Source organism: Brienomyrus brachyistius, chromosome 2 (assembly GCF_023856365.1).
Source record: "Brienomyrus brachyistius isolate T26 chromosome 2, BBRACH_0.4, whole genome shotgun sequence".
In the NCBI taxonomy this organism is placed as follows: domain Eukaryota; kingdom Metazoa; phylum Chordata; class Actinopteri; order Osteoglossiformes; family Mormyridae; genus Brienomyrus; species Brienomyrus brachyistius.
In genome coordinates, this window is record NC_064534.1 from 9,700,455 (window position 1) to 9,714,340 (window position 13,886).

At 51.2% G+C, this 13,886-nt stretch overlaps 1 protein-coding gene across 1 annotated transcript in view; it reads right to left on the reverse strand.

The window, feature by feature from the left end:
- Positions 1-8,752: 8,752 nt before the first annotated feature.
- Positions 8,753-13,886, reverse strand: part of cabin1 (calcineurin binding protein 1) — a 51,510-nt gene continuing 46,376 nt past the window's right edge. Inside the window, 4 exon segments of the mRNA XM_048989839.1 lie at positions 8,753-8,933; positions 9,669-9,886; positions 9,973-10,131; positions 11,645-11,846. Of these exon segments, the coding sequence (XP_048845796.1) occupies positions 8,790-8,933; positions 9,669-9,886; positions 9,973-10,131; positions 11,645-11,846 (723 nt within the window). The 3' untranslated portion in view covers positions 8,753-8,789.

Consider the following 13,886-nt stretch of genomic DNA (forward strand, 5'->3'; position numbering starts at 1 on the left):
GTTTTAAACAAATGTGGATGGGGAGTGGATGGGCCTTGGACTGTTCCAGGAGCGGCCCAAGATGGACACAGAGAGTGCTAATTAGTTATTCATGCAAACACCACCGTACCCAGTAGGGGGCTAAAACACAGGCACTATAATCCCATAGGCATGATCTATTAGCTAACCATATACCCACTAAGTAAGTATAGTTAGCTCAGTGTTTTCATGGCTTAATATCCATTCCAGTCCATGAAAGCCATATGCGAGATGACCCTGATCGAAAGGATTAAATAAGCTGAAATCGGTCAGGAACTGCTGTGTCGTCTGCTTCAGTTTTGACAAAAATCACACGGCTGCCAATGACCAACTCCTTTCGCGCTGAGTCAGCTCAGGGGGCCACAATTTATCAAATTTATCTTCTTACAAAAAATCTCAAATGCTGTTACTCATCTGTGTTCCATGGCCAATGGAAGGAAGCCCGGAGTTGTCGGGTACAGTGGCGATTGCAGCTCCACCACGCATCACGCCGCCTTAACATGCAACTCAGCTGCTAGACTTTGGGCTACGTTCTTCTCCAAAGCCATGTGCTCTCTTTGGATAAATGTGGGAAATAAACAGCTTGTTTGTATCCGAAAAGCCAACAGTGATACATCTGCTTCTCAGGGTCAATGCAAACATCACCCTTAGCCAGAAATTCAAGCGAGCGGAGCGTGTGAAATGTTGTGAACGCCACTATGAAATGACATGCAAACAGGCAACGTGGCGGCTCCTTGTCACTCAGCGCTGTGTAGGTGGCGAGACGCTGGCAGTTAGGGAGAGTGACCGGCGCGTAAATCCATAACGTGCGTCATTACCTGCGGCGAGCCAGGGGGGCTCCCTCCAGGTGAGGCTCACCTGAGAGGGGGAGTGGAGGCGGGGTCTTGAAGTGGCAGCTTTGTGTATTGGGGGTGTCTGGACAGAACAATGGGCCCCTGCTAATCTCATTAGGGCTGGTTTCCCCTGCAGGGCCCTGCTTTCTCCAGGCGGGGGGGGGGTCTGTACGGTCACCACTTAGCGCTTAGTTAGCACAACGCCTCTGTGTCGGAGCGCAGACAGACGGATTGGGGGGGGAGCTCAAAGGCTGGGGGTCCCCCAGCGGGCCCCTCCCCTCCCAAACCAAATCCACAGGCTGAAATCCACAACCTGCCCCCCCCCCCCCCCCCGCCCCGTCTCCTACCCTGACTGGGCAATGCTCATCCCTCAGATGTGCTCAGGCTATGTGGCTTGTCCATAGCCCAGTGTGACTGTAATGCATCCTTTTAACACTTTCCCACACTTTCATTCAGCCCTGCAGAGTCTGACGTTGGTTATGAGGCAGCCCAGGTTAGGCCTCCGTCTCACTACCACTCCAGCAGGGACTTCACCCGTAATCAACGCCCTTCACTGCATTCGCTGCGAGCCCCATCCAGATTCGAGATTCATGTGCATCAGAGCCATAAGAGCCTGGTGTTCTCACTGCAAAGGTCATCGAGCCTCATCTGAGATTGCACCCTCGCATTTGGTGCATTTTCTCTTGCATCACAGTGTGAGAGCACCGGAATGATCTGGGGTTGATGCATGTAATTTATCAGAACAGTTGTATTCTCACCAGGGGTGGCGCTAGTACTGTTCCCCCCCCACCAAATTATTGTACATTAATTGATGTAAATAATGCACACCATCTTCATCAGAACACCTGGTATAGTGATTCTCAAACCGGTCCTCGGGGATCATTAACGTAGACCTCCAGGCGGTCTATGTTAATGATCCCTCCTAAATAAATGGTAAATGGGCTGCATTTATATAGCACTTTTCTACTCGTACGAGTACTCAAAGCCCTATACATTTCATGCCTCACATTCACCCATCCACACACGCATTCATACACCGGTGGCAGAGGCTGCCATGCAAGGCACCAATTTGGGGTTCAGTGTCTTGCTCAAGGACACTTTAATGAGGACAGGAGGAATCAGGGCTCGAACCTACAACCCGCCGGTTGCCGAACGATAGCACTACCTCCTGTGCCACCATCTTCCCAAACTCTCAGGGAATCACAATCTGAAGGCTCAGCCCCCCCCCCCCCCCTCCCATTTCATAAATCTCTAGTGATGCTCCTGTTTCTGATTCACTGATAATGAAAACTTTAAAAAAAAGTTTTTATCTTTTCTAGCCTGAGCCGGAATGTTCCTGTCGAAGTTGAGGCAAACTTTCCGAATGGCCGCTCATGAGACCTCCACCCCCGCTCTGCTTCGTGAGCCGATCTTCAGCGATCGATACAGCCTGTTCTCGCTAACAGGGGATCTATTAAGGTGGATATCTGTGGGGGGGGGGGGGGTGGTGGTGGTGGTGGTGGGCACGAAAAGAGTCCCCAGGGCAAGCGTAAGTGGCGGGAGGAGAGAGTGCTGGCGGTGTTTACGAGCAGGGGGGTATGGAGTGCAGGGTCGCTCGATGGCGGTGGCGGCCAGTGGCTGTACACTCAGTCCTTCCCTCATAAAAGCCATTTCAGCTTTTCACACCTTTCTGCTCCAGCCCCTGTATCTGTATCAACATTAAAAGGCTGTTTCTAATGAGGAGAAGAACAAAGAACAGAGGAAAGTGGCAGCACTGGCTCTCTCTACCGTGGGTGGGGGACATTAGCAGGGTATCACCCCCCCCCATGCTTCCCCCAAGCGTGCGATGTGACTTCAGCCTCCGCGCGAAACCAATTGTTGTCAAGGAGTTATTAATCACAAGTCTAGTGCTATTCCCCTCACTTTGCACTTCAGAGGGTGGTTGCAAAGACCCCCCCCCCCCCCACCCGACCCCCCAAGAAAACACCCTCAATACATACCCGAAGGCGTCTGTTCCGGGTAGCAAACCTAGTCGGGGTCACCAGGCCTCAAATATAAGTGAGGTTTAGGGTTAAGATGATAGGACTATAGGCCATTTTCTATACAGATTGCTTCCACAATGTGACCTACCTCAGAACATTCAACAGTAAATATTTTTCACAGCTCCACTGACTGCCAGCAGGTGGTGTATTAGTTAAAGAACTGGATCTGCTATTTTCTGAGCAGTTCCAGTAAACATCTTTATAAGCTGTAAAAAACCAAGCAATGAATGTAGCTAAGAATATAAGCATCTGCTCCATCCCAGAGGGAGCAAAGATTTGAGGGATGCAGGGGCGGGGGGGGATCAGCTCATGAGGGGATCAGGACCTGTTGAGGGAGGTGTCTGTTTTGGCAGTAGCAACGTTAAACCTTTACATAGGCGGCAGGGTGTGTTGAGGTGCTTACGTGTCTAGGAGAGAGGGTTGCCTCCCTTCCAATAGGAGAGCATCTTAGATCAAGAGCTGAGCAGCAAAACATCAACATCGACGGTAGTGTGGCTGAGAAAAGTACAGATAGACAGACAGGCAGGTGGACAGGTGAGCAAACAGACAGAGTCAGGCAGACAGACAGATAGATGGACAGGTGGCCAGAAAAACAGATAGGTGAGCAGGTGGACAGACAGATGGAGAGGTAGACAGACAGACAAACTGGCAGGTGGACAGACAGAGTCAGGCAGACAGACAGATAGATAGACAGGTGACCAGAAAAACAGATAGGTGAGCAGGTAGACAGACAGATGGGCAGAAAAACAGACAGATAGGTGAGCTGGCAGACAGACAGAGGGAAAGGTGGGCAGACAGACAGGTAGGCTGTGTAAATTTGGGTTTTACCATCTTGTTCATTTGATTACCTTGGGAAGATGGGCTCTTCCTTTGAGTCTGGTTCCTCCCAATGTTTCTTCCTATGAGTTTGTACTTGTCACTGTAGCCTCTGGAACCTGTGGCTTGCTCGCTGAAGATTTTGGGCAGGGACAATGTAATGCTGTGAAAATGTGCTATACACAATAAAACTGAATTGACAGGCAGACAGGCAGGCAGACAGACAGGTATAGTGTTCATCTCCGCCACTAAAACATGTCCTGTAGTACCACATCAGTTGACACAGAGGTTGTTGGGTTACATCTTAAGAGAGTTTCCTGCTGTACCCTTTAAGCCCAATTCATACTTCAGCTGTCTGCAAGCTGTAGTTCTGGGCAAAGGGCAAGTGACGAAAATTTCATCATCTGGGGTGTCCATGCAGACTGTGCGTGTGCAGCCCGGATTTCGAGTGTAGTGGCCTTTTTCGCACGTCGGAATGCATGAAATGTGCATGTGCATGGAACTGATATTCTGTTGGTCTGTTGGAATGTCACTGCTATACACAGCATGCGCTGACCGCAACTGCGTCTGCAGACACTGATTAATCTTGCAGTGCTGGGCAGAGACTTTTTGACCAGGGGTGGTGGTGGTGGTGGTGGGAGGGGGGGGGGGGGTTCCCCATAATTTCACGTGAGGGGGGGTTTTAAAACTTCAAACATGGGACACTTCCACCCATTTGCATTAAAAGGTCAGCCATTTGTGAACCTGATTTAATTCCAGTGGATGCGGCCGTTCGGCATCTCAGCACACCCATAATTGGAGTTGTGCATCTAAGGGGCCTTCCGACTGAAGGCAGGCTTGAGGGACTCCATCTCACCAGCCAGGGCCTCAACTAGCCTGCTTTCAGGACATCTCACGATAAACGCCAGGTCCTTGTGCTCCGGTGCACCTGTCACGCGGGTACGAGTGCTTAGGAGATCAGCCAGGGGGGGGTGGGAGTACATCAAAAGCCAGGTGCACAGCGTACACTGTCCCCGTGTCACGAGTCTGCACACCTTTGCTGGAATTTAACTTTACTGGCGGCTTTATACTGCATGATTCAGCATCACCTCCAAGGTCAAAAGCAAACCAAAGTGCAGAGTTGGGAAACAGGGAATTAAGTGGTTCAGGAACCACACTGGTGAGTTAATGGGTACTGGCTTTATTGGTATTCATTGTTATGTGTTAAGTCTGCAGGGAGGTACGCAAGGAAGTATTTCATTCTGCGTGTACAAATGACAATAAAGCTTTTCAGTCGTTAAATATGTGAATCCTAAAAGCTCAGGAAGGGTTTCAGTCCTTCTGTAGACAAGCAACTTGGGTAATTAACATTGAATCAGCTCAGAACTAGTAGCTATGGATGTGATTTTGAATCAACACCATTTAGACAGTAAGTGAATGCAGCTGAGATGACATACACACAGGGAAGGCTTTCCACATCCTGACTTACTGCTTGATTATATGGATTGAAGTTTAAGTGCACTATACTCCCACCCCCAGCTTTAGTGATGAGACGTTAGGGCCATTGCTGTTTGGAATTGGGGGGGGGGGGGGGTTCATTGATCCCCTGTGCTCTGCTCAGCAACCACCCCCCTCCCCACCACTAAGGGTGTCAGTCTGTGGCCATTTGCCCTAAGTGCACAGATCCCCTGCTTTGAATGGTCAGCAGCTGCTAATACACAGCCTGCTGCCGGGATCAGACGGCCACTAAAAAGCCCCCCCCCCGGGCCCCGACGAGAAACGTCACACCTCTGGCCCCCATTAGCCATGCGGCGCGCCTTTTTGATGCCTTAATTGGCCACTTTGAGAGAGGGAGCAGAGGGGCCTTAAACCACAGCAGAGTCGTACCAAACTGGGCCAAACTGGGCCGAACGGTGATGAACCAAGGCTGAATCAGGCCCAGGCAAGACGAAACAACAGGCTCGTTTATAAAAAAAAAATAAAAAAAACGCCGGTTTGGTAACGGAGCCATTATGAATAGCTTTCCAAAGACAAAAGAGTGGGGGGCACTTTGTGTCACCAGAATCGGCAACCCCGAAACCCTCAGAGTAACAGTGTCCTGTCCAGCCACATCAAAAGGCTGGCCCTCTCTGCACTGTTAACTGTTTTCATTACACATTTTAATATATGCAAACACTGCAAGAGCAAAACAAAAAAGAAAACACAACTGGAAAAATTAGAGAATATATAAGGCTATTTGTCCCCCTGAAGTCCCCCCCGAGCAGGCGTCTGTCAGGCCAGATTTATTTTCATGCAAATACACGCGTCTCCACATCAGATTAGGAACGGGGCCGTTTAAGCCCTTCACAGAGACCTGCGTCTGCATGCCGCTTTGAAGGAGGACGTCCGCACCGATCATCTTCCCTTTTCTCCTCGGCCTTTATTCCGTTGAAGAATCTATCCGCTCTACTAATGCTATTTTCTTTTCCTCTGCGTTTCCGCTTAGGCTGGGCCATCTTATGGCCCCTTATGAAGCAATTTATAAATACACTTGTATAAATTTATATCAATCACTAGAGAAATAAGAAATTTCAGTAACCACTGCTTCATTTGTATTTCTGCATTTTTGGGTATTAAGGGACAAGCATAGGGGGATTTGCACACTGTGCTGATCTATGAGCTGTAACTAGGGGAATTACCACTGCCCAACACACACACACACATACACACACACACACACTTTTCAGAGCCACACAGCTGACAAAAGTCATGGGTTCTAAATGCGGTGGACAAGGACACATTTGGTCCCGACTATAAAAAAAAAAAAAAAAAACACCCTGAAACATAGGCCGCCTAGCCAGCGAGGGGGTGGGGAGGATGGGGCACTTCATAAGCAACTGCTGCTTGCTAATGAGGTGTAATAGCCCCCCTCCTGTCAGAGGCTGGGGGACACTGTGTCGGGCTGTTGGGCTGAGCTCAGCGTACACGTAGCGCCTCACAGACCCCACATGTCGGTATGTCGTCACAGGCATAGGGTCCCCTACCATAGAAAGCCACTCACAGCTTTTTCCTAATTAACCAGCCCCGTATTCATGGTGGCAAAACAAATTAAGGGCTGAACCCATGTGGGATTTGAACCAGCGATCTCTCACTTATGGTCTCTCCCTCCGCCGTTACCCTACTGGGTCCACAGATGGTAAACTAGAGCATCGCTTTCTTATTTATGCGGCACAAGAACAGGATTTTTAAAAATAGCCTCTGAGACTGACGTTTAAGTTTTGAGTCGGTTTAGATTCCCGTGTGGTTAAGCACTGTGTTGCCTTATCATACTTGGCTGCCCTCAAATACCCCAGTGTCTCATGGGTACCCAGGCTTATTAAGGATGCAGAGAGCCCCCACTGAATACAAAGAACAGCCCCTGGCTCCTTGTCAAGGTGGGAACTAAGCGCGACAAGGTGTTACAACACCAGGCACCCTGGGTGAGGATAAGTGTAAAGAGACACGAGAAAAACCCCTATTCCCAAACTTTTTACATACACAAAAATAAAAATATAAGTGACACATCTGGGAAGGTGATGTGTGGTGATGTAGAAAGAAGCAGTCCAACCAGAAAAGGATGTGCTATCGAGTGTATTTTTGGTTTGTAACATTTTAAATGCAGCAAATCAGTATTAAGAGAATAACACTGCCCCCTGGCGACCGAGTGCTGTAATGCTCAGTCTTATTAAACAATGTACCAAGTGAAAGTCTTACATAAGCTTCAGACCCAAAAATTCAATATCAGCCATGATACATTCCCATTTATAGCGCGGCAGAATACAAAACAGTATATTACACCAAAAATACAAACATACATTTATAGGATGTTTAGCGGCACACTCCCCTTTTTTTTTGGCTGACGACCCTTATAAATATTTACAAAGGTTTTCTTGGTTTTTTAAAAATGCTGCTCTCACAGTATCAACAAGAAAAATACTGCAAATTACCATCTTCAAATAGAAAACAATCTGTAGAAAAACATTCCTTTGTCTGCAGATGATATTTTGTGTAGTATTTCAGGTTTTAAATATATATTTTATACACACTTAAAGATGAATCTTTAAAAAAAAAAAAAAACTGCGCAGTGAAACCGCACGGTGCAGTGAAATCCCACGGCGCCCCCTTGTGGTTCACGCTGAAATAAAGAAGCCCAATGTGGAAACAGGCTGATCGAATTTACACCTCACGTGCATATTAGATATGTACAAAACCAAAGAGATGTATTCTGCTCATGCCAACATAAACTCCTTCTCCACACCATATATATGATAATGCTGGTGCCAAAATGTGTTGTGCAGACGAAAGAGAGCATCATCTAACAGATCATCTAAGTAATGCTTACTCCCGGCATGTGCGGCTCAAACACAAGGTATGATCTTTTCTTACACTTAAGCATGGAAAACATTTAAAACAGGAGAATTGATACCTGTAAACCCATTCGATCGGCAACAGGTCATGTGGTCTGGTTGCCAAGTGCAGCTGTCGCTGCTGCATTACCTTAGGAACCGTCGGCAAAGCCCATGTTGGTCGTCTGCTACAGATAGTATGGGTGACACCAGGGTGGTGGAGGTGGGGGGGGGGGAGTGGGGGCAGATGCCGACAGTCTGTATTGGTGAAGGCAGATGCTAATGGTTAGCATGCATCATACGCCAGGTGTTAAACTCAATATCCAGGATGCAGATGCTATCGTCCAGGAAAAGGCTCTGTCAACCGGCTGGGGTGGGGCTGCGTCACCATGGCAGGTGTGAGAGCCTGAGCTCAGTGGGTGTGGAGCCCCCCCCGCCAGTGCGGGCTGCATAGGACGTTGGTAGAGGAGTCTCTTAAAAACGAAGCGCTTGAAGGTCCAGTCCGCTGTTTTTGTTACATGCAGGCGGTCGTGACGGCGAGTGTAAAATGGCACTTTTCCGTCACCGGAGAGCAGGGAGCAGAATTCGGGGGGGGGATGGGGGGGGTGGGCTGCTGCTACTAACCACCAGGAGGCGCTGTGGAGTAGGATGCAGCCCTCGAGCTAAACAAACGTGCGGAGAGCTCTGAATTAATAATAAAGAGGCCACGCCCCCGCCCCGCCCCGCCCCCACAGCATGGGGGACAGCTGTCTCCCACATCAGATGTCCATGTAGTCCTCTTCCTCATCGGTGTCGCTCTCCAGCGACGACTCCTGGCTGGACGTCTCCTGCACCTCCAGCGCCGGCTGGCACAGCGTCTCCTTCTTCACGTTCGCCGCTGACTGGGAGGACAGGATGACGTTCTGTTGGGGAAGGGGGGGTGTGGGGGGCACCTATCAGTGAACTCTGTCATAATGTTGAGACAGAAGAGACAGGATAGATAGACTAGACAACACAGACAGACAGACAGACAGACAGACAGGTCTCGATAGAAATTGCAGGTATACAATAGCACAACACACACATTTATACAGTAAATGACATTTACACACTTATAGACAGTAACAAATTATACACAACAATCAACAGTAACAGAGAAAAGAATGTAAGGGGATGGAATTCCATAGAAACAGCTCAGAAAGTAACCCTATTACAGAGTGGGCATTGTACAGTGAACAAATGAATGCTCTGCAAATGTGCCTCAGCGGTTCTGGTCCATTCAGCTGTTGGCCTCTCTCTCCCCCCCCCCTCGCTGGAGAGCTTGATGGGCATAAGCAGGAGGAAGAGACAGTGGTGGAATAGGAAGATGGGGAGGGATAGAGAAGCAGACTGGATAGGTGTGCAGGAGGGTTCGAAGCACACAGACACCAGGAAAAAGGAGGAAAAGCAAGCGAGAGGGGAGAGAGAGAGACAGAGAGAGAGAGAGAGAGACAGACAGAGAGAGAGGAAGAGAGAGAGAGAGAGAGAGAGACAGACAGAGAGAGAGAGAAAGAGAGAGAGAGAGAGAGAGACAGACAGAGAGAGAGAGAGAGAGAGAGAGAGAGAGAGACAGACAGAGAGAGAGAAAGAGAGAGAGAGAGACAGAGAGATGGTTGCACCTTGAGCTTCTGCTTGGTCTCCTCGGAGATGCTCCCCTTGGGCGAGAGCAGGGTGGGTGTGGGCGGGGTCACCGTGATCTCGGGTGGGAATTTGGTGACCGTGGATGGGATGAAGAGCTTTGGCACGTGGGGCGGGACACGGGAACGGACGCGGGCGGCGTCCGACTGCCTGGAACCGGTCGTGTCGGTGGGCGAGCTTAGGGATGATCCCGCGGGCACTGGGGAGTGAGCAGGAGGGCGTGAGTAGCGTTCACACGCGAGTGGGCACACGCACGCCGTCGGGCACACGCACAAATACACAGACCGGAGCAGAGCGGCTGCGTAGTGCTGCAGGACGCCGCCTCCTCGCTCAGCCAGCCTGACGCCTCCTGGCCCGGCGACACAGTGGCCATCTTCATCTGCTGACACAGCCGGCTCTCTTGCTGCCTGAACCCCAAGCCCTCCAGGAGCTCCTCCCGTTCCTCTGGAGACCGGGACAGAGACAGCCGATGTGATACAGGACAAGCAAACGGCACGGGAGCTACACGGCGGTTTGGGGGTGTTTAGCACAAGACCTCGCTTAAACAGGCCCATTAATCAAAAAGCATGGAGCAATTACACTGACTCACCACAACGGGGCGACAAATTCACACAATTAATGATGTACGCTCACGCTCAAAAATATGCACAAGCACCCTCACAAACACAAACGCAGACCAGCCAAAACAAACCCTGAAGTCTCAAACTGTCCGAATTACGATTGATATGTAGCTACAGAGAAGTAGTCACCTTAGGTACAGGTTAATTAAAACAGCTGCCCAGAGTCACGACTGTTTTTTCCAGCTTGCGGAAATGGAAGACAAAAAACAAAAAACAGGCTGTACGGTGGAGTAGGACTACAGCTTCGTGAAGGTGTCCTGTGCCGGTAACCGAGGGCGAGCCACAAGCCGGTCGGACGGCGTGAATCAGGTCCCCCGGGGCAGTAATACTTCGAGTAACCGCCGAGAGAGTCAGAGGACACCTGTTGGTTACCGGGGGATTAACACGCTAGAGCAGTGGGTAGCCGGTCAGCGTTCGCTATACGTACCAATCCCAGCTCCTCATTAGGCTCACAGACGGCCCACAGGCAATGGGACGGCTCTTTCCTCGCGGAAAAAGAGACTGAGAAAAGCAGCTCTGGGTGGTCCGATTCGACGTGGACACAGAGGAAAGACCGATGGATGAAAAGGATGGGCAGGTCCCTGGCAGGCGGCGGCAGTGGGCGCCGTGCTCTCCCTCCGAGCGCTGCTAGCTAATGCGGAGAGCCTTCCCTCTCCGCGACCTCTTCGTTTGGGTTGCCTGGGCAACCATTTTGTATAGATTTCAGCGCCGAGTGTCCAGATGCTCAGCAACGGGCTGAAACTCCCACCTGCGTGTGCGCGGGGACGTTTGTGTGTCTCCCTCCCGCGGCTATATTTTCGCACGCGTTTTTTAAAGTGCGTACAAACACGTGTTACGTAACACGTACACCGCCTCACCTGGCGACAACCTCGCTCCAAAGCAGCGTTTCGTAACATTTCCCTCCCGTTTACAAGGCTGGAGGTTTTTACTGCAGCCATCCGAGCTAATTGACCCGCAAAAAGGTACAAATTTGGGTTTCCCAGCTGGGATTTGAGCCTGAAGGCTTCACTTGCAGCCCAGTGCCTTAATACGAGATTCCGATCAGCCTCGCTTCCTGGGATCCTCTGAGACAGAGATAGAGGGAACAGGCTTTTTGTTTTCCTCTGTTCCTGAGTAGCCAGGACCGGCCCGACGGTGACAGCAGGGCCACACGGTTAAGTTTGACCCGAACGCATGCAGTCTGATAATCACTGAAACTTCCCGGACAGGGCACCACAGTTCCGGCAAAGGGCTGCTTAGTCGTTTGTGTACTCTACCAAACTGCATCCGGGGACAATTCGACAAAAAAAGACTGTTAGAAAATGCCAATCAGGCAGGATCTTTTGCCAGATACTCACCTGACTGGGGTAGGAAGGCCATGCCAGCTGCCTGGGCAGCCGACTGCTTCCGGAGCTGCGACTGGTCCGGGGGCCCGCTGGGTGGACCCTGGGGGGCGGAGCTGTCTGGTGGCTGTGGGGCCGAGTTAGGCAGCGAGGAGGGGAAGAAGATGTCACGGTGCTCTTTCGTGGGCTTGGGTGTGGTGGGCGTGTCACTGCTGCACTGTAATCAGAAAGGTGGGGGGGTCATGAGAAGTGCCGCTACAGCCAGCGAGGAAAGCAAAGCTGTGTTTGAAGAGCAAGTCCTGGCACTGGATTACACTGCACGGCAAGCAGGGGACAAACAGGCCGACAAACAGACGTGGGCGAGCCTACAGACAAAGAAAACAAACATGCCTAAAAACAAACAAACAAACAAAAACAAATAAATTCCAGAGATTCACAACCCAAACAGCAAGCGGGCCGACCTGGAGGACGAGCAGCACCAGCAGTGGGCCTGAGACAGCGGGTTTGGACTCGTGGTGGAGCTCCTGGCACAGAGTCCCGGAGTGGAGCCGAGCTCCACGCTGCCAATGCCACTACACCCACCACCCTGCTCCCCCCCCGCACCCCGCCAAGGACCCGGCACTGCGCTTTCACCCGCCTTTTTCCAAGGGCCACTCGTAAGCAGAAGAGCCGCGCAAACAACCCGTGACAGTCCCAGAGCCGCTGCCATGGCAACGGGGGAGAACGCAGCCAATGGCCGACGGGAAACACAAACTCCAGGTTCGCCGTCTGTTCCCGGAGAGCAGACTTCTGTGAGTTTCCCCCCCCCTCCGAATCAGGTAACACCATGGGGGAAGGAAGACAAGGACAGCCACTGGAGCAATAAGACAAATAGAAAAAAAAAACCTACAAAGGCTTATAGATGAATAAGCATAATGGATCCGGCCTGCCTCCATCGGGACAGCAGACCCAGATCCTACCAGGGCTACTAAAGGACAGACAGAGGGATGGATGGATGGATGGCTGCACACTGACCTGGAATTATATCTACAATGGGGCAAGGAATACTGGTCCGTAACAGCAGCGTGCAGAAACACCAGCCAGGCAAGAGAAGGATGTAACCACCTTGGGGTTGCCAGTACCAGGGAGAGAAGACACGACCCATGTGACATGTGCTTAGTAAAGCCGGATAGTTAACGGTTCAGGGTGTCGTGGCCCCTGGTCAGTACCGCGGCAGCTCCAGGTCATGTGCTTACAGGACACGGCGTGTCTCAGAGCAGAGGGAGGTTAAACGGGAGGAGATATGGGAAGAGAAAGCAACAGGGGTCTCAGTGAGCAGGGAATCAGGCGTGGGGGTGGCGACCGGTGAGCAAAGCACCATGGGTACTCTGTTCAGGTCAACGTCACACGTCTGGAGATGGGTGACAGTAAGTATATGTAAGCAACCTCACAGCGCATAAGAAACAGCTACACACAACGGAAGAACAGCAGGAGAGGCTACAGCCTGCTCACTTGAGCAGATGCGGCCAATCATCAAGAAGAGCGCAAAGCTGAAACATGCTGAAGTCTTCCTTATATACTTTTTTAATTAGTTCTACATTTCTAAGATTTAATTGACAGTTTAAAAATATCCCAGTTTACTCCGGATATTTACCACTAAATTGCAGGTTCAGCATGCGCAAACCCAGGTGTTTACTACAGCTGGGACGAGACCCTGCAACCTTCTGGTGAAGTGCAGTCCCTGAAGCAGTGCATGAATGACAACGCGGGGGCGGAGCCTCACGGCTCAGTGCTCCTGACTCATCCTGCTCCTCAGCACCCAGGGGAGAGCGGCTCAGGGGATGTAAGGTGGGGGCGTGAGGCAGGCGGGTGGGCAGACCCGCATGCGCGTGCGCGCACACACACATGCACACAAACGGATCGCCGCGCGCTCGCTCGCACACGCTCACGGCGAAGCATGCACACGACGCCTCGACTCCCCGTTGCCATGGAAACTCCCGCTCACTCTGCACACAGCCGGTGAAAAGAAGAAAAAAAAAAAAAAAGGGGCAGGGGAGCCCGTCGGGGTCGTGCAGCAGGATGCGCAGCGGCTGCGTCGGTTTGCTCCTGTTTTGCGAAGCGACATGCGGTGCAAGGCGTCGGTTGAGACCAAGTGGTGGTGACGCGGCCGGCGGAGGGGGCGTCCGGTGCGGGGGCCCGTGTCGATGTCAGACGGAAGGAGCTGGCTGCTCTCACAAGCACCGCGTCCCACCAAGACGCAGGATAAAAGCGCAGCAAT